Here is a 22,077-nt window from a genome sequence, read left to right as displayed (position 1 = left end):
AATAATCTTGAGCCCTCGATTAAAAATGTGCATGAAGTGATTTGTCCACTGACCTCCATTTCATACAGAAGTGTCTATGCAATACTCCATGATTTCAAAGTCCTTTGGAAAAAGTTTTCTTTCATCCTGGATTATAGACATCTTCTCAGAAACATGCAGACATGCTAGTAATGATTTCAATGCACTGAAAAGAAAATAAGAGAACAAAAGTGGAAAGGAAGTGGTGACAAAAATAATGATGTTTTCACATACTTATTTTAAAATACAACAAAGCAGAAGAATAGGAGAAGACGAAGAAGAAAACTGGAGAGATACTGAAGCCATGAAAGGAAACGAAAAGAAAAATAAAGTACAAGGGAAAGTAAGGGGAAAGAGAAGGATATTAATAATAAAGCAAAGGAAGAGAAACAAGTCTGCACTGTAATCACAGATACATCAGCATATAGAATACGTCACATAGTTTCGGGAATGAAACTACAGCTGTGTTGGATTGAATGCTTTACTTTTCACTGATTAACTTTATAACTTCTCTACTGTGTTAATTAGGAAATTACATGTCTGATTAGTTTCGAAGTGATATCTTTCATCGTCCGAAACCTAGTGAAGATCCCACACTGTCTTCTGTTTTCCTGTTGTGGTGGAGTGTGTTCATGATTGTGTCGAAAAGAGTGTGTGTTTTTAAATTGAGTTGAGTGTTCAGGATGTGTTGGGGATGTGTTTTGTATGTTAGTAAATTTCATATTGTTCTCGAGTGTCAAGTTTCTGATTTTTTGGCTGGATGTGTAATATTTTCACGTCAGTGTCTATGTTGCTGTAGTTGTGATTGGTGTTTTTTGTGTGTTCTGCATAGGTTGAATTGTTGTGTAGTTTGGCTATGGCTGTGATATGTTCCTTGTAACGTTTTTGAAATTATCTTCCCGTCTGTTCAATGTACAAGTGTTCACCATTGTGGCTGAGGGATTAGCAAGTCTAACTCAGAACCCAGCGGTCCCGGGTTCGATTTCCGGTCAGGACGAGTTGCCTGGGTGAGGTTTTTTCGAGGCTTTTCCCTTACTCCTATGGATAAATATCAGGTAACTTTATCAGGCGACTGGAACCCCACTCATCTTCGCCACTTCCTTTCCTCCCCCATCACCCTTTCCTCATCATCCCGTTTCTGGTTTTTCAGATCACTCTACAGGTGGCCTCCCGAAACTACTGGCTCTCTCGACCGGCCTCGGCGGAATGTAGTTAAGTGACGTTGGATGGCTTCTGCAATGAGCATCGAGGCGGACCTACTCGGGGGAGGAGTTTCGCCTCGGACCGACAGGGGGGCCTTGGGGGAAGTTGCCGAAGCAGGAATGGTATATGGATTTCTCTCGGCTGTAGGGACCGGTCGTTAAAGAAGTCATGTGGTTGGCTTGGTGCGCATAGGGGATCTGTGGCACGCAACTCATTCCATATCGAGGGTTAGCGCAATAGATTCAATAGGTCGCAGTGCTGGACCATCTGTGTCCCCCCTCAGTTAAATTCCATTCCATTCCAATGTACAAGTCATTGCAACTATGGTATGATAGTTTGTATACACCTGTTAAGTTTTATTTATGTGTGTGTCTTGCCTCTGTGTTAAGATGTTTTGGTAGTATGTTCTGTATCCAATGTTGTATTTTAGTTTCTTCAAATATGATGCAATCTTGTATGTGTTCTTGTTTTCGTATACAGATAATCAATCAATCTTCTTAATGTATCCAGCTGTTTGTTGACAACATGAAGTCCACTATAGTCCACTGTAGTCTATTCAGTTTTGTTTTTCATGAGAAATGAGGGGTATTTTGATCGGTGTTCACTATAGATGCCTGTTGCTAGTAGTCAGAGTTGGGGTGTAGTCAATATATACTGCAGGGCTGTGTCTTCTGCAACTGGTACTGATGATTTTAATTTACTTCTTTTGTAGTTTATGGATGGACAGTATAGAAGAATGTGTTCCAGATCTTCACCATGATTATTACACCACAGACAAGTAGGATTATCAGAAAGGTGAAATCAGTGTAAGTACAATTGTGTAACAGTGTCACCTGTTAAAAATGTCTGAAGATGTCTGGGCAAGTTTTTGTACATTTCCAGGTCTTTTGGTTTCTTTGGTACTGACTGTAAATTTTTTCCTTTGTCAGAAGAGAGCCAACTGTTGAGCCATAGGTTTGTAAAATGAGACTTTACTGAAGCAAAAGCACTGGATAGAGATATCACTTGAAGAGGTGTTGGTTGCAAATATGTTGCCTATTTTGCAATATTATCGACTTTCTCGTTTCCTGGTATACCACAATGACTAGGTATCCATTGAAATGTTATTTTCTTTTGGAGTTCTTTTAGTTTACTTAGTTATTTCTGAATTGGAATAATTCTATGTGCACATAGGTTCGGTACATATTTAATTATATTAAATATAGCCCCCTTGGAGTCGGTAAGTATGCAAATAGATTTTTCAGAAATTTGAGTAACACACTGGAGAGCAGCATCAATAGCTTAACAATTCAGTGTCAAGACTGGAAGAGGATGAACATGTTATGAAGTAACTTTCTTGATATTTTGGAATATAATACCCTGCTCCTGATGTCCCATTATTAGGATTTAGAGATCCATCTGTATAAATTTGAAGATGATCCTTATATTATTGCTGCAGAGAAGTTCCATGGCATCTAACTTAAGAATGCATGGAGGATCATTTTTGGAATGATATTCTGGAATTTGTATACAGATAAGAAGAAGAAGAAAAATAAATTGTGGCATGGGAATGGCAGGAAAGACTGAAGTAAATATTTGAAGACAACTGTCTGCACAGCTACTCTATCCTCTATGGGCCTCACAGAATGTCCTGAGGGTCGAACTTTAATTCTTTTCGTAAGAAATCAATACCCGAATTTTTATCTCAACAAGGAGTTGTCCAAATTTTTAAAATAAGCTACTATCACTATCTTCCTACATTAAGGTTTAATGTGAACTAAAATTTAAAAAGGTGTTCAACTTTTCATGACAGATTATTTATGTAGTTTACATCAGAATGAAGTCGAGAAGCCGGCAGCATCTATTGTATCTTGCACACAGTGGATGGCAGGTACTATGCAGGCAGGACATTCAGGGTTGTCTCTCCTCTCAGGTCACAGTTGTGGCTATATTCTGAGGTGGGCAGTGGGGTGCGGAAGTGTTGTGTTAGAAAGCCGTCTGGGTAGTGGTAACAGTGCTGCCACCTAAACACTGACCCGCACTCAGACCAGGATTCCTGAGCTCCAAAAAATTTCGATATGATCGCCTCATCAGTGTGTGCACCTGCAAACAAAGAAATGTACAACTATTTAGTGTAGTTCTATAGTGTAGTGCAGTGATATAAATTCAAATACATATAGATTTTAGTGTAAGGTTATCAGACGTCCCCATTTCCCGGGAACAGTCTCCGAATTTTGTTCTTTGTCCCTGAACAAAATTCGTCCTCAGAATGTCCTCGAATTAAATAATTTGTCATCAGATATCCCCGGATTTCCAGTGTTAATTATTATAATTTTATGAAAATGCTGTTGAATATCTCACAGCCTGGGGTATTCATTCACGAGATAAGGTATCTATTTTTCTTAAAATGTAGATGAACTTAACCTGGGAGAAATAATTTATTTGACGAAATTTCTTGCTTGAAAAAATATGCGACTTCAGAGAAAATAGCAAAGTGGAATGAAGAAAATGCTACTTTTTGCCCAAACTGGAGCGAAATTAAAAAATTTTTTCTGAGAAAATGATTCCCTGTGGACAACTCCAGAAGTTGATTGAATTGTCTTTGTGTCTCCCAGAAATAATGCTTCATTGGAGAGTTTTTTGTTCAATTAACATGATGTGGACATTCCAGAAATCCAGAATGAGTTTAGAAACTACGCAAATCTAGTTTTCAGATAAAGCAGACTTGAATAAATTCAAGGGAAAAATTGTTCTGGGGGTGGGTATCGATCCTGGGACCTATGGCTATCGCACCAATGCTCTGCCAACTGAGGTACCCAGGAACTTCACCCAACACTGTCTCAATTTTTCCCTTTCTATCTACATAACTCGAGTGGGCTGACAAGATGCCAGAAACCCACATTGAGTGCACACAAACTCTGTGTGACTTGAAATTGTGGTTTTCTGTTAACATACAGTAACATATATATTATGCAAGCCTAGTTTTCAGATAAAGCTCCCTGTTAAGCAGACTTGAATAAATTCAAGAGAAAAATTGTTCCGGATCTGGGTATCGATCCCGGGACTTTTGGCTTAGCGCACCAACGCTCTGCAATGAGATGGTGTCAGGTGAAGTTCTTTGGTAGCTCAGTCGGCAGAGCATTGGTGCGGTCCCGGAACAATTTTTTCCTTGACTTTATTGAAGTTTAGAAACTATTCGAGCCATGCTTGCTATCTTAACCAATTTCAACATGATCCACCAGAAATTTGCTGCAAAATTGGGAATCCAGAAAATTACCTGCTTAAAATAATTTTTTCTTCTGAAGATACCAGTAATTTCAGTAGTAGTTAAGTAGAATGAATATTTTTAGTGTGTAAATAGAATGAGTATTTTAATTCCTTATAGCAGACGTCTCCATAGGGCCTTCTCAGAGCACTTCCTCCTCTTTCTCTTTTTCAATGTAAGAGTGGAACAAGATGCAGGAGCAGTTCGTGTATCTCCGGATGACGTCATTGACCGCGACGTTTGAATAGACATGTGCAACCGCTACGATGTAACAGTCATTGTGTCCATCTCCGAGGAAAGAATGTTCTTATTAGCACAAATGTATGAAGAAATAAAAGATTTCATAGGGAAAGCGAAATTGTGGGAGACGCAAGTTTCAGTGGGTACCACTTTATTAATCTAAAATTGTTATCTGATTTGAATCAAGACCAGTGTAACAAATATAATGAAATACTGAAGGACTTGAGAAATGAATTTCAGACCAGATTTAAAATTTGAATAGTTCTAATTTAAAATAATTGCTTGTGAATTTCTAAGATGTTTAGGTTATTTTTAATTATTGAAAACATTACGAAATATATTATTGTAATTAATATATTAATATTAGCGTAACGTAAGAATACTTACTTTAACAACCAACAAGTTTAATTGTAATTTTATTATTATAATTTAATTGAATTTTATTTTATTAAATATAGTATAAACTTAAAAAAAGAGCGATACCAAGAACCTTTACTAGAAATGAAATATTTTTATTGTTTGGTCAACTGTCTGATGACAGGTCTGAACCTGACAAGTGATACCAACAAGGCACCACTTATGAGTCAACTAGTCCAGGAGATAATGGAGTAAGGTGGCCAGTTCCTTGTGCTTAAATAATTACGTAACATGTATGGTTCTTCATGCTTCAGATGTCTTCTTTTTACTCATTGATAGTATATAATTAGAAAATAAATGTATTATTATTATTATTATTATTATTATTATTATTATTATTATTATTGTTACTGCAAACTACTTAAATTCCTTCCGAAAACAACCGTCTATTGTGACAGTGCAGCTTTGTGGCATTTCTTCCGCCACAGTTACAACTTAGCTCGCTCATGCGTGTGACATTAATCAGCGATCGGCTACCTTCGGGTACTCCGCTTATCTCTTCAGCTGACTACGTTATTTACACTTGCTCTCTGTGACAACTTTTATGCGTTGGCCTTGAGACGCCTGCCTTAAAGTGTACAAGAACAATACGAGTGAATGGTAAACCAACAGAAATTTTGAAGTAGTTTTTTTTTCATGTATCGATATCTGTACCTGAAAATTGTGAAAAAAAAAAAAATCTGGTAATCTTATTTTAGTGAGCACAGCAAGCATTGTGCTACAGCCTACCTCTCCAAGGTAGAATATGAGAAAGACAGACATGGTGTATGGAGCTTAGAGTTGTACATCAAATGATTGGGGTAGTCTAGTATAAAACAGCAATGTTTTCAAGAGAGAGAAAAGAAACATGCACACAGTTACAAGAAATACATGACAGGAAAGACTAATTTTAAATACTAAAATAACACACAATCATTGTAGGCTTGTGTTTCAAGAAATGCTTATACCTCAACGAATACACTAATTTTCATCATCATCATCATCTGTCACGAATAACGCCTGTGTAGACCTGTTTCGGTCCCATCTAGCAGTGTATACTTACTTACTGGCTTTTAAGGAACCCGGAGGTTCATTGCCGCCCTCACATAAGCCCTCCACTGGTCTCTATCCTGAGCAAGATTAATCCACTCTCTACCATCATATCCCACCTCCCTCAAATCCATTTTAATATTATCTTCACATCAACATTTCAGCCTCCCCATAGGTCTTTTTCCCTCAGGCCTCCCAACTAACGCTCTATATGCATTTCTGGATTCGCCCATACGTGCTACATGCTCTGCCCATCTCAAACGTCTAGCAGTCTACACTAATTTTAAATATTTTAAAACAACACACAATCTCTACAGGCCTGTTTCAAGAAATACTTATACGGTACACGGAGTTAGTGGTTTTTTCTGTGCTGAAACGAATTAAATAACAAAATACACCATTCATTTTAGTACTCAGACGTAATTAATTAATTTTGGTAATTAGAGTAATAATTCGTATAGGTACCTTTTGAGAACTATGCAAAAAGAGAACTTTCATAAAACAGTCAAAAGGTTGTAATTTGCAATGTTTACAAATTTTTCGCATGGAAAAACACACTGTTTTGTTCATTTTAGAAAATAAAGACTTTTTCATGTCTTTTTCAGTTCGACATACTGTTACACATATACCTAGGATAATCAGATTTCCAAAATAAAAAACGGGACACTTATTAAAGTTGACATGAATCAACATTTTATCTAAACATTCATTGTTACTTGTGTTTATATAATGTCGGCGAGCAATAAGGTCCAGTTTTATTTACTTTAAAGTAATAAATACTGCATTGTTTACAATAACTATGCTATAATAATTAAGCAAGTATATAATAGAATAGTATGGATACTTGGCTTAAGTCACTGTTGACAATTTTTTATATTGCAACTAGTCTGGATTAATTATGTTAACTAATCTGTTTAAAACTACTTTAGGTTAATTGGACCTTACATCATATCTACGTCACTGTATTCTGAACTTGTTTCATAACAAAATTTTTTGCCTCACTATTTTAACATTCTCCATGAAGATCAACTGTACAATCTGCATCATATTTCTTTGATGAGTGAATTTGCTCTAGAAGTGTTGGCCTTTCCTAGAGTCGTCCACACAAGACACATTTTTGAAATGAAATTTTGTGATTAATATGGCCGTTATGGTTTTAACTGAAAACTGATTCCTTTTGTCGGACCAAATTGAATTCATCAATGAAAACACTCTTTCTGATGATGCATTGGTACCAGGTATTCCTAACACAAAACTTATAATCTGAATTATGTTTGTAAAACTCTCATAATTTGTAATGTTTCAGTCCACCTCTCTGTAATTTTAACACCACACTCCTTCCAATGTTTAATTTTTGCTCCATATACTGTATGTTCTTCACACGATTCACTTCATTAAATAGGTCATCTTCATCTATCACTTTTTAAATATGAGTGTTAATTTTGGCAATAACTTGAAGACAATTTTGAACTTCAGTCCAAAAAAACCATTTGATTATTGATCCGAGTTCTGAGGTATCTATTATCGAACTGAATTCATTATGGTGACATCTGATGGAAACAATATAGATTTATTAATCAATAAAGTAAAAGAAAGAGAAATATTTTAACAATAATTTAGGGAAATGGGACGCCATTTAAAAAAAACAGGACATAAATACTTTCCGAGAGACCATTTCAAAATGACGTCATTATACAGCTCACCTCCCCATTGATATAACAGAAAATGAGGGCCACTGCAGCACCCTGGAGTCCGTCCAGCAAGATGTCCAGGTAGATGTATAGTTCCTGCCACTGACAGATGCCTGACTGAGGTCGGTACACTGTGATGGCGAAGTGGAGTCCAAACAGGGGCACCAGCACCAAAGTCGCCTTCACCGCTTTTCTGTGTTATACAATTCAGATCAGACACGGTAATTAGTTGTAATCTGTCTACAAATTAACACATACATTTATCTACTTAAGTTACCGTACATTTTAAGCTCTATCTTCATGTAATTTGTAGTTATAAATTTATATAGGCCTATTTACAATGGATATCAAGTATTTATTTGTAATGAAATCTAAACTTGTGTATATATTTAAAACTCTTCTTTACAAAGATTTATTATGCAAGTCTTGATTCTAGAAAGAGCCTAGTTAAGGACTGTGATGACTTTATCAGGAAAAACACTACACACCAGTGGCGCTGCGTCAATAAGAGCACAAGAGCACGTAAACACCTTGTTTCTATTAATGCACGACTAGTTTTATCATTTAATACCGTATTGACATAGTGGAGATGTATAATATCAGAATCGAGTATTTTAAACTTCCCGCATCTTGCATAAACTTCTTATGTAAACTTGGCAACATCCGTTCATGTACAAGCCGTGCTCTTTTCGAGATGGTTACAGGAATTTCACGCATGCGCGGGAGAAAATTGTCTTTATCTGGCCGCTTATGACTCGTCAAGAGCACAAAGCATTAAGTGAACATGATAAGTATCTATCCTACAGATGTCAGGTGCATCGGTGCCTATCGTTCACGTGCTATATCTCGAGGAGGAAATTTAAAAGCCTGTAGATGTCAGCATCTGACTGTAGGAACGTATACTTTACGTAGATATGTGTACAGTGCTGCTACGAGAGTGTAGTTTGTGAATTACTATACTTCAGTGTCGGCATAATAGCATAGTTTGACTTTCAAACACGTGCTGGCTGACTGTGGTGGTGGTATGAATTTAAGTATCTGTATGGTAGTGTATAATATTTAAGAATAATATTTACTGGCATGTATTTATAGCAATCAATCTATGCGAATGGGATTACAGTACTGGTATAGGCTATAGTGTATCAGTGTGTTGTGAATCAAAATATATTACTGAACACACGCGTTTGTAAATAATGGGACTGTGGTATGTATTCATTATTAACAAACGTAAACAATGAACTCTGTTCAATGAAATTTGGAACAGTAAAGAACTGGGTAAACTGGCTTACCAGGAAAAATTGGAAATAGAAAGACTGAGTTTCATTATTATTACTCTTATTATTATTATTATTATTATTATTATTATTATTATTATTATTATTATTATTATTATATGTTGTTTTGAATTTACATACGGTTTTTTCGATAGTGAAACATTGGAATCATGACATTTCATATTAGACTAAACGTACAATTTCAAATTCTCTTCGATTTTGGAACCACAAAATTGTGAACACACACAATATTTTATCACGAGCCGCCACTGCTACACACTTTGAAAATTCATGCACTCTATGGGACACTGTGATGGAAAATACAATACTGATCTACACTTTGTGGATCAGAGAAAGAAACTGTCTGGCACGTTATCTTTCAGTATGATTCCATAATTCTAGAGTGTAAACAACAAAGACTCTAATAGCCATTTTTGTCAATATTTCTTAAATGGTTTCCAAAGCAGGTTGTATGTGTTTCCGGAATGTCCCCAGATTTAATCATTTGATCCCAGATATCCCCGGACTTTTAGTGTTAATTTTAATATGATTTAATGCTGCTTGCTGTGATAAATTCTGCTAATGCAATTTTGCTGCTTTTTCATGATGCCATAATAAAAAAAAATGAAGATTTCTGTCGAGTCTTCTGTTGTAATCGAAGTTAACTGAAAAACTGAACTCCAGAAAAGAATATAAATTTATTCCACCATCAGTTAAGCGAGTTTTGGGAATCTTTAAAAGTGTTTCTTACGTCACAACAGAATTCTTAGTATCTCTCATGGATTTTATGAAAATGCTGTTGAATATCCCAGTGCTGGGTTATTCATTCACAAGATATCTATGAAATGTACTTATATTGCCGAGACCTCCTCTACAAAGAGACTAATGTGAAGAGACAATCCAGTATTTTTCTTCAAATGAAGATGGACTTGAAATGGATGAAGATAATTTATTTGATGAAATTTTTTTCTTGAAGAAATATGTGACTTCAGAGAAAACGGCAAAGTGGAATGGAGAGATTGTCACTCTTTGCTCAAAAATGGAGTTACATTTTTAATTTTTTCTGAAAAAAATGATTCCCTGTGCAGAGCTTCAGAAGTTAATTGAACTCTGTGTCTTTCTGAAAATATCTCACGATACGATCTATGTCTACTCGAAGTGTTCACTAATAACATGCTTTAAAGTCTATTTCGACCTCAGATACACTGGACTGCAGTAAGTAAGCCCTACAAGTGATCCCCAAGTACCAGGTATATGTATCATGTGGTAAGTACAGTGTCAGTCTGATTTTGCCTGAGTACCAGAAACTGTGGATGGACTTCACCATACAGAATTTTCAGGAAAGTGATAGTGCTTAAGATTAGAAGCCCAGTATAGTTGTTATTCATAAACAAATAAAAATACAACATATAACATTTTTAATTTTCATGTAAAATTTTTACCTCGGGTCTAGGAGAGATGGCGGTGCACAACTTCTAATCACAAAATTTTGCACCGATATGTCTGGGTTAAGTCCCAAATCTCTACGCAGTGCATATGTCACTGTTGATTGTGATTCATCCGTCTGATGGGAACGTTAAGCCTGGAGGCCCCCTTGGTGCTATTCGACAGGAGTAGGCTACATGCCAGCACCGGGTTTCCCCTTCTCCCTTCCTCATCTTCATCATCATTCTCACCCATTCCCTACACTACACTTACACGAACACTTATACAGATGCACATCATGTACAGTATGGCCCATCGAAGTGATATACACATTGAAAATGGGTCACAGTCCTGCCATCTATCCGTAATATGCGGAACCCGAATTACGCAAGTGAAATGGGTATGCATTAGACACAGACACAAACACATATACATTTTAAACTTTGATATAGTATTTTTATTTACTCACGACTGAAATAATATGTGCAACTAGCATACTGCACATTGTGACTCCATCTCTTTAAGTTGACCATATGCATATTGGTCTGTCTTCAATACCGGTACTGAAGAGGATGGAAGGTTATTGTCCCTCCTCCTGTTTACTTCAGGATCGTTAGAACAAGAAATAGAGCTGAATAGGTAATATCGTGGAATGCTTCTCGTAGAATTTCGAGAATCACTACGCTATGTGGTGCATTTACCTGTATTGACTGGGTTCGCGGTGATGTGGGGCCCTGAGTTTTATCACCAGGACACGAATTATGTCCACTAAGAAGACCATGTTCACCTGTAACACACACAATCGTCTTTCAGTGATTTCTTTCAGAAAAGAAATTATGTTACTATCTCTTGAATAACATTTACAGCACAAAAGGATACCTACCAATCCTTAGTGAGAACACAGCAGCAAAATTTAATGGTAATTTGTCACATTTTAATAATTCGTCTTTGTTGGACATTAAAGACATTAACCAAATTTCTAAATACTCATGCCTTCTACACAACTGAGGAATTGGTTATGCCTGTAAATTGAATTAATCTACTTGATATGAATTGTACAATCTTGTACATCTCGGCTAAAATGTCCTTGTAAATTGAATTAATCTGTTTACTATATATTCTATATTTTTATATAGCTTGGCTGATGAATTGTGTATGCTGTAAATTGAATAATAGTCTGTATAGCTCAACTGATAAATTGTATATGCTTGTAAATTGAATTAACCTATTTGATATGAATTGTACAATTTTGAATAGCTTAACTAAAATATGCTTGTAAATTGAATTAATCTGTTTACTAAGCATTCTATATTTTTATATAGCTTGGCTGATGAATTGTGTATGCTATAAATTGAATAATAGTCTGTATAGCTTAACTGATGAATTGTTTATGCTGTAAATTGAATAGTAGTCTGTATAGCTCAACTGATGAATTGTTTATGTTTGTAAATTAAATTAATCTACTTGATATGAATTGTACAATTTTGAATAGCTTAACTAAAATATGTTTGTAAATTGAATTAATCTGTTTACTCTATTATATATTTTTGTATAGCTTGGCTGATGAATTGTGTATGCTGTAAATTGAATAGTAGTCTGTATAGCTCAACTGATGAATTGTTTATGCTTATAAATTGAATTAATATACTTGATATGAATTGTATAATTCTGAATAGCTTAACTAAAATATGCTTGTAAATTGAATTAATCTGTTTACTATGTATTGTATATTTTTGCATAGCTTGGCTAATGAAATATGTATGCTGTAAATTGAATAGTAGTCTGTATAGCTCAACTGATCAATTGTTTATTCTTGTAAATTGAATTAACCTACTTGCTACGAATTATACAATTTTAAATAGTTCAACTAAAATATGCTTATAAATTGAATTAATCTGTTTACTCTATTGTATATTTTTGTATAGCTTGGCTTATGAATTATTGTATATGCTGTAAATTGAATAGTAGTCTGTATAGCTTGGCTGATGAATTGTATATGTTGTAAATTGAATAGAAGTCTGTATAGCTTAACTGATGAATTGTAAATGCTGTAAATTGAATAGTAGTCTGTATAGCATAACTGATGAATTGTTTATGCTTGTAAATTGAATTAACGTACTTGCTACGAATTATACAATTTTGAATAGCTTAACTAAAATATGCTTGTAAATTGAATTAATCTGTTTACTCTATTGTATATTTTTGTATAGCTTGGCTGATGAATTGTGTAAGCTGTAAATTGAATAGTAGTCTTTATAGCTCAACTGATGAATTCTTTACACTTGTAAATTGAAGTAATTTGCATGATATGTATTATCAATTTTTGTATATCTCAATTGTTGAATTGTTTATGCTTTTAAATTGAATTAACTTACTTGCTACGTATTACATTTTATAGCTCAACTGATGAATAAATGTTTAGGTTTATAAATTGGATCATTTGCTTGCTATGTACTGTATATTTTTTCTAAAGCACCAGCATAACTCAGTCAGCAGACTCGCTAGCCTGCTGATCTGAAGCTGAACTCAGGCTTGGATTAGATCCCCGTTTGGACTGATTACCTGTTTGGGTTTTTTTCGAAGTTTCCCCAGCCATAAGGCAAATGCCAGGTAATCTATGGCGAATTCTCGGCCTCACCTCACTTCATCTCGCCAAAAAATTGTAATCTTGTAAAATTTTGACTTTTTCAACATCTTAAAGCTTTAATACTAATGTAAGATCTATGGAATATAATAAATGAAATGAAATTTATTCCACCATCACTTAAGAACTGCAATTATTCGTACTATTGGCATGGGTAGAGTGGTAAATGGTAAGAGTCAAGAAGAATAAACTCACCAGGAGGCTGAGCAGGCTGGGGACATTGAGCACCCACTCACTGGGGTCTGTGGGCAGTGCCCAGCATTCCTCATCGGCGTCCAGTATTCGCAGTAGAGAGTACACCAGGACGGGAAGCACAGGAAATGCTGCACACGATACATTTGCATCAACTCAAAAGATTTTCATTCAATAACATGACTTGCATGAAAAAAGAGTTTCGAAATGTTCTGTTAATGGAGTGCCTTAGCAAATAATATTTTACTGCAAATATCACTTGAAAATTAATATTTCATTGAGCTAATATTCGCTGAATATTAACATTTCTCAGAAAAGTTAATAATTTGATTTTATTACTCACAGAATAGATTTCAAATGAAGCAGTGGCGGTTCCTCAGGGGAGGGAAGGGAGGAACGTCCTCCTCACATTTTTCTTCTTTTGAAAGTAAATACCAAATGAAATATATACCTTGAAATTCGAGGAAGATTCGATAATTTTTAAGTTCTCAGCTATAAGAAAACCTCGTTTGATCGAGTTTTAAACGATGCGCACTCATGTGCTGCTAGAAAACTGTGAGAAAGATGTGAGGTTGTTTGTGTGGAGGAAAGCCAATCCATTCCTCCTTTACTGCAGTTAACACACATAGACAACAGCGTGCTAGTGGCCAGAGAAAGAAGCAGAGTTTTAAAGCAAGTAAATGAACGGTGAGGGAGGAGATCCTCCTCTGAATCAGCGCATGGGCGGGAAATAGAAACCAACTGGTCTTGCAGCAAGCTCGCTACCGCTGCCATCTAGCGATGATGTATTCAACCAGACTATAACACATCTAGGAGGAGGCACATTAAAAACAGTTTTAACGCAAAGCTATGAAAGACATCATATAAACTTTTTTTTAAATTATAAATCAAAATATATTATTCACTGCACTTTATAGAAGCTACTATTCATGGTTTTAAACTTTCGAGGATATCTAAAAGTTGAAGTTAGATTTATATAAAACAAAGAGGAAGTAGTTCTAAGTTAGTATCGCAGATCTTTTTGGCCTCTAAAATTCAGTTCCATTCATTTTCTACTAGACAGGACAACGGCCAAGTTGTCAGTTTTGCACAAATATATTTGAAATTGAAAGTACTGCAAACTACATTATTTTAACATAAAAAATTAATTGGCCATCGGCAGCTTTGAACAATAATGGTAATATGACTTTACAAGAACTGACATTCTTAAAAAGCATGTGATACTGAACTTGTAAAATGTACATGTGGCAACACAGACCACGTGGGTGGGTGCAGTGTTCTCGCTTTCCTAACAGATTATTTCTCATTCCCATTTCCGTAAAACGGTTTCGGTTCTGTGTTAGTAGCTAGTCTCTTCCAACACGTGTGATGCTGTAGTGTGCTCGAAAAATGCTGCGAGGTTGTGAATTTCCTTGTAATTGTTAATTTGTGCAATTATTCAACAATGAATTGAAGTGAAAACATTATATTTTGGACAATTTAGGAAACTCAGTTTACTAAAAAAGATTATTGCTATACAAAAGGGAAGGCCAACCCTAACACTTCCTGGTCTTACATGTATGCATGTAGGCTAATTTGTAGCATGTTTCTCTGAAGGTGTCATTTAGCGCTGTTAACGTCTTTCCTCCTCTTAGGAAATATTCAGGAGCCGCCACTGATATGAAGGGCAATATTTTACCCGACAACTATGTATCTGAAATTAATCTCTCGCTCAACAGAAATAATTGTAAATTAATCTCTCATGGAACAGGATTTCAACAGAAAATAATTCAATCAACAGATAATGAAATCTTATTGAAAAAGTAGACCTATTAGTTGGAATGTGACATTTTTGTTGAATAGATATTCATTGAAGATTAACAAGGTAAATTTGAGAATTTTAAATGAAGCAGTAGAGCAAGTGGACAGCTTCAAATACTTGGGGTGTACTATAAGCAGTAACATGAGCTGCTGCCAGGAAGGAGGATAGCAACAGCCAATGAAGCTTTTAATAGAAAAAGAAGCATCTTCTGCGGAAAAGAATTAAGGAAGAAACTGAAATATATTTCACTGTACTCACAAATAAAAGAAAACCGTCTCATTGGCCTTTATAGTTTTATATAGAGCATTTCTTTGCATTCTGTGCAGGCAAGCAACCAGGGACGGATGCAAGGGGGGGGGGATTAAGGGGATATATCCCCTCCCGAAATTTTTAGAAAAATACGAAACAAGAAACAAAAATAATATTAATTTTAATTCGTGAATGTATATAGGAATTAGAGAGTTTTCCACGTAAATTCTCTTTGCTAAAATGTTAAATTCCAAGAAATGCAGGAAGACAAACACAGCGTTCTTACTTCAAGACAGAGAGTCATGAAGAGTATTTTAGCCTTTTAATTTTCCTTCTCTTCTTAGACTATTTCATTAGTCAGCTCAAGGACAGGTTTTTTAATCAAAAGGGAATCCTAAAATCCATACAAACTTTTCTACCTAAAAACATAGTGCGAGCATCAGATGAAGATTTAGAAACTGCTGTTCAGGCTGTAGTAAATCAGTGGCCCAATGATGTTGATGCATCACCAGAGTCTTTCTTCAATGAACTGAGGATGCGGAGAAGAAATTTCCTTGATCAGAAAAATCTTCACTTAATACCTACTGATTTTGTATCATCTTTGAACAGGTGCAATGAAATTATTTTTCCCTGCGCTCGCAAGGCGCTGAACTTTTCTGCACGTTGCCTGTAACTACAGCAACACCAGAACGGTCGTTCTCAACGTTGCGGTATTTGAAGACTTACTTGAGGAGCACGATGGGAGCAGACAGATTAAATGGCCTGGCCTTGATGTATATACATAAAAATTTAGAAATAAAAGCTCATGAAGTGCTGGATGAAATGTCTAAGAAGCCTCGTCGCCTTCTTCTGTAAATGTCATTCTGTCATTGTTTTTGTATTGCAGTCATTGTAAATGTTAAAATTAAAAAATTATGGTTTATTTAACAACGCTCGCAATTGTCGAGGTTATATCAGCGTCGCCGGTGTGCCGGAATTTTTTCCCTCAGGACTTCTTTTACATGCCAGTAAATCGACTGATATGAGGCCTGCCACATTTAAACACACTTAAATGCCATCGAGCTGGGTTGGGGTAGAACCCGCAACTTCGAGCACAGAAGGCTATACCGACTACGCTACTCAGGCCAACTTGTAAATGTTTGTGACTCGGAAACAAATTGTGAATCTATAAACTTATTTCTCATTACTCCATTTTTACTATCTCCTCAAATCCCTCCCCGAAAAAAAATCCTGCGTCCGCCCCTGCAAACAACTATCAGCATTCGGTACAGTACCGCAGTATTGTTTACTGCAAAGCATCTGCATAGAAAACGAGGAAATGCTCTGTATGTAGGTCATCTCGCTGCCAGTTTTGATTTGTGAATATGTAAACAACGTTTTTAATTGTATTAATTTTCAATATCCACTGAACTTACCCCAGCCAATAACATAAAACAAGACAAGACTTCTCTCCTCAGCAAATGCAGCTGAGATGAGACGATGGAGGTAGAAGCCTTCACAAAACATCCACATGTAATTGGTGAGACGGAAGTACTTCGTGAGCAGAAGGATTATTTTACAATACGGACCATTCTAAGAAAAAACAAAAAACAAATAGGCCTAATTCAACATGAGTCTTCAATGAATTAAATATACATACAATGTAAGTAGTTTTTCAAGTCATATTTTTTTAATCAGAAAGGTTTTTCATGTGCTGAGTTACGGGAATCCATAACTGTGGGAAGAGAATATTTTCCACATACAGGTATTAAATCACATTGAAATAGTTTCATGCTTTTGAAAAAAGCTGCACCACATTCTTATACTGTACCTACATATATACTATACATTACATTACATTACATTACATACATACATACATACATACATACACCCACACCTGTGGAGTAACGGTCAGTGCGTCTGGCCGCGAAACCAGGTGGCCCGGGTTCGAATCCCGGTAGGGGGAAGTTACCTGGTTGAGGTTTTCTCCGGGGTTTTCCCTCAACCCAATACGAGCAAATGCTGGGTAACTATCGGTGTTGGACCCCAGACTCATTTCATCGGTATTATCACCTTCATATCATTCAGACGCTAATTAACCTGAGATTTGATACAGTGTCGTAAAATAACCCAATAAAATAAGTACATACATACATAAGTGTTCTGTCCATGGGCAGATCTTTCATTGCAAACCCAGCATTCTTAAATCTTTCCTATTTTCTGCTTTCCTCTCAGTCTTCGCATACGATCCACATGTAGGCTATATTTTCTCAGAAGCCCTTAAAATTTTTACAAGCTATAGCTCCTTCACAGAGACCCAAGAAGTGAAATTCATAGAGAAAATTGTAGCTGTCCTCATAATAGTCGTAATTACAGCACTGTCTTTAAGCCAAATGTATTAGTTACCTAGGCCTACTTCATGTAAACTTTCTGTAGTTGGTATTTTATTTACCTGTATTCCAATACTTTAATATGAAAATCCGTTTTATGTTACAAAATCTTTTTAATTTAGCTTTTCAGGTATTGTGTCACTTTCGATGGTTGGGTTGCAACCACGTTTGCCATTAGATCCTGAAGCAATGGATTCAAATCTCGTAGAAGGCTAGCGATTTTTCAAGGAAGATAAATATCCTTAACTTACGTCGTTTAAAAGGGAAATAAAAGGGTGCGTCATACATAATAGATGTATTGAAGCTATTTACGCAGCTCTCTAAAATGTTTTTCCTTGGTTACAGAAATGCAAAAATATAGTTCTCTTATCTGATTCCAAAGCTGTAAACCGGGCAGTTAGTACAACTACTTTTGCTAAACCAGAAAAAAATTAAGGAAATCCATTGTATGTTAAGGCAGATACAAAATTTAAATAAGACCTTAGTTCGCCAATGGATTCCAGCTCGTTGTGGAATATATGGTAATGCGAAAGCTGATATGTTCGCCAAGAAAGGAACTAGAATAAACATACCGGTAAAGAAGAACTACAGTTTTTCATATGAGTCCATAAAACGAGTTATCAAAAGGAAAATTACCAGCAATTACCACACTAATTCTCCAAGTGAACATCAGGAATTATATATTTTATTCAGTATAATATTTCACTGTTTATTTTCACTTTCAAGTGTCAATTTGTAATATAATTTTTGCTGTATGACTTTCTGGATAATTAATTTCGATGAATGGAATGATAACTGAAGGTTTTTGAGTTATTGGATTGTTGTACCTTTTTTCGCTATGTAGTTTTTGAGTTATTGGATTGTTGTACCTTTTTTCGCTATGTAATCTGTTTTTTTCATTATCAAGGATTCCACAGTGCGAAGAAATCCACTGAAAGACTATTTTCTTTGTGAAGAGACTGTAGATGTTTAATACTTTGGTGTATTTCAGAAATTCTTCTACATGTGTAAGTATTAGCAGTGATTGCTTGTATAGCAGATTTAGAATCGCTTAAGATGACAATTTATTGAAGGATCTTAAATGGTAAAAAAGTTGTTTTAATGCAGAATTGCTCCAGTTTCACTACCAAAATGGGTTGAGTTTGATCCAAAAGAGACGTAAAAAGCGAAAAGTTTATTATATTATATTCCTGCACTCACTTCATTGTCAGAATTATCCTTCTTGGAACCATCTGTGTAAATGTGTACCCATTCTGTGTCGGGAAATTTTTTATGTATTGTTTCTGAGGCTGTTTGTTTCAAACAGATGCGGTTTTCGTCCTGTTTTTTATTTGTTTCATCAACTGTATATTATTGGTGTACTTTTGTTCTATTTAGGATATAGTGGCAAGGGTAGTTTTTCTGTTTCACGGCTCTAGTAGTAGGCTATATTCTTCTTTTAGATGTTTCACCTTCTATAAAAATCCTTTTTGAGTTTCCATAAATCTTGGAATATCTTTATAGATTCTCCAGTAGTCTACATTAGGCATACAAAGACTTAGAATTTCAATTTTATTAGAAGTACAGAAGACATACAGCAAAAGTATTAAACTGAAGCTAAATATTACCATTACTATCACCACCATTATTACCAATAACTTACCTTTAAAAATGGTCATTTTGACTTTTTTCTACATGATTGCTATAAAGATTACGAAACTTATTGTACACCAGGCAAGAGAAAAGTCCAAGAATAAATGCGAATAGTGTGAGATAAGAAAAATACTATTAATAGTCCTAGGTGTAGAACCAATGTATTGGTACAGTCTACTCCTCCATCTTGCCTTTGCAGAATTTTTCTCATACCAGGGTATTTTATATTTCCAGTTATTATATTTTATTGATTAAGAAATATAGCGATTAGAAAATTGAGCAGAAAGCTGAACAAACAACTACGAAATTAGTGTTATAAATACGTAAAGATATTGAAAAAACATTTTCGGTATTATAATCGTATTAATTTCGAAATGAAACTAAAGTTCTTGCAACACCTTTCATACTTAACATAGAACTTAAACATACTTTTACAGACTAAAATGTACCTCTTTCAAGATGGATTTCTGACCATGGTCATCATCATCGTATGCTGTCAGCATGACTCCAGTTTTGAACCATATTTCAAAGATGGCGTTGAACAAGAGGGAAGAGAAGAGATTCTTGTGAAGTGCGATTCGGTGGCCGTGCAACTGTCTGAAAAGGAAGGTAAGATGTTAAGTACAATAGTTGGTATGTTACACCAGTATTTGTATTGATAAAATAATTAATACAGTTTCTGGCGATTTGTACATTATAACTTCATTCATGTGGGCTAATTGCACACAATACTAGTATGAATGTAAAAAAAAAAAAATTGAAGAAAGAAAGAACGGTAGAAAGAAAGAAAGACAGACAGAAAGACAGAAATAACAATAGGAAAGAAAGAACGAACAATAGAAAGAAAGAAAGAAAGATGGAAAGAAAGATAGAACGATAGAAAGAAAGAAATAACGATAGAAAGAGAGAAAGAAAGAAAGAAAGAACGATAGAAAGAAAGAACGAAAGAAAGAAAGAAAGGAAGAAAGAAATAAAAAAGAACGATAGAAAGAAAGAAAGATAGAAATAAAGAAAGAACGATAGAAAGAAAGAAAGAACGATAGAAAGAAAGAAAGAACGATAGAAAGAAAGAAAGAAAGAAAGAACGATAGAAAGAAAGAAGAAAGAAAGAACGATAGAAATAAAGAAAGAAAGAAAGAAAGAAAGAAAAAGAAATAACGATGGAAAGAAAGAACGAAAGAAAGAAAGAACGATAGAAAGAAAGAAAGAAATAACGATGGAAAGAAAGGACGAAAGAAAGAAAGAACGAAAGAAAGAAAGGACGAAAGAAAGAAAAAACGAACGATAAAAATAAATAAATAGAGAAAGAAAGAACGATAGAAAGAAAGAAAGAAAGAAAGAAAGAAGAAAGAACGATAGAAAGAAACAAAGAAAAAAGAAAGAACGATAGAAAGAAAGAAACAAAGAAAGAAAGAACGATAGAAAGAAAGAAAGAAAGAAAAAAAGAAAGAACGATAGAAAGAAAGAAACGAAGGAAAAGAGAAATAAAGAAAAAAAGAAACGAAAGAAAAAAGAAAGAGATATAGAAAAAGAAAGAGGGAAAGGAATAAATAAAAAGAAAAGAAACAAACAAACAAAGAAAAAATGAAAGGAATATAAAAAGAAAAGAAAAGAGAAAGAAAGAAAGAAAGAAAGAAAGAAAAGAAAGATAGAAAAAAAGAGGGTAAAAAAAATAGAACAATTAATAAGAGATAGAGAGCCACCGATATAGTTCAGTCAGCTAAGGCACTTGCCTGCTGACCGGAGTTGTGTTCAGAAGCGTGTTCGATACCCACTTGAACTGATTGCTGGTTGGATTTTTTCCGAGTTTTTCCCCAACCGTAAGGCTAATGTCACGTAATCTATGGCGAATCATCGGCCTCATCTCGCTGTCATCAATCCCATCGATGCTAAATAACCTCGTAGTTGATACAGCGTCGTTAAATAAGGCAGTAAAAATAAATAAGACAAACTATTTAAGTATTTTGGTGTGTAACTAAAAACAAAAGATTATTTATGTGAATATTTCCTTCTATGTTTTCCCTCTGCATTCTTTCTGTATTGACTCTCGCATTTTTATTTTATGCTTCTTAATCTTTCTCCCATTCTCTCTTTCTGTTTGTTATTTATAATATCTGTAAGTCTCTCTATCTCCCTTTAGCCATTTCTTTATTCTTCTTATCTTGCCTTATTTCTTTCCCTCTTCCTTTCTTTTTGATTACAATATGAATTCTAAAGAGAAACCAAAGAGAAAGTGTTCAGATGCTGCAAGAAATTTGCGTTTTAATAGTGTGTTTTTTTTTAGTTGGTCATTTTACGACGCTCTATCAACTGTTATGGTTATCTAGCATCTGAGTGATATGAAGGTGATAATGCCAGTGAGATAAGTACAAGGTCCAGCGCCGAAAGTTACGCAGCATTTGTTCTTAATGGTTGAGGGAAAACCCCGTAAAAAACCTCAACCAGGTAACTTGTCCCAACAAGAATTCGAATCCAGAGCCGCTGGTTTCACAGACAGACGTGCTAACCGTTACTCCATAGCGGTGAATCTATAATTGTGTTACAATGATGGGAGATTTAAGAATTAATTTTCGAAGAGAAAAATGTAGGTCTATGTTAGACAGTAGATTTTTTGACACAGGCTACGTAAGACATCAGTTTTACTTT

At 35.1% G+C, this 22,077-nt stretch overlaps 1 protein-coding gene across 6 annotated transcripts in view; it reads right to left on the bottom strand.

Annotated features, from left to right (window-relative positions):
* Nucleotides 1-22,077, bottom strand: part of LOC138708851 (calcitonin gene-related peptide type 1 receptor-like) — a 687,365-nt gene that overhangs the window by 405 nt on the left and 664,883 nt on the right. For 5 of the 6 annotated variants that reach the window (XM_069839103.1, XM_069839099.1, XM_069839098.1 and 2 more), the window contains 6 exons: nucleotides 19,881-20,024; nucleotides 16,843-16,999; nucleotides 13,381-13,508; nucleotides 11,243-11,328; nucleotides 7,855-8,035; nucleotides 1-3,303 (listed from right to left, as the gene is read on the bottom strand). The exon at nucleotides 1-3,303 is cut by the window's left edge and continues 405 nt beyond it. In XM_069839103.1, coding sequence (XP_069695204.1) covers nucleotides 3,187-3,303; nucleotides 7,855-8,035; nucleotides 11,243-11,328; nucleotides 13,381-13,508; nucleotides 16,843-16,999; nucleotides 19,881-20,024 — 813 coding nt within the window. In that variant the 3' untranslated portion in view covers nucleotides 1-3,186. Of the gene's footprint in view, nucleotides 3,304-7,854; nucleotides 8,036-11,242; nucleotides 11,329-13,380; nucleotides 13,509-16,842; nucleotides 17,000-19,880; nucleotides 20,029-22,077 lie in introns of all 6 variants that reach the window. The other variant, XM_069839100.1, reaches the window with a different exon arrangement.

Source organism: Periplaneta americana, chromosome 11, assembly GCF_040183065.1.
Source record: "Periplaneta americana isolate PAMFEO1 chromosome 11, P.americana_PAMFEO1_priV1, whole genome shotgun sequence".
Lineage (NCBI taxonomy): Eukaryota > Metazoa > Arthropoda > Insecta > Blattodea > Blattidae > Periplaneta > Periplaneta americana.
Note: the sequence above shows the minus strand (reverse complement) of the source record. Positions and strands in the feature narration are given on the sequence as shown.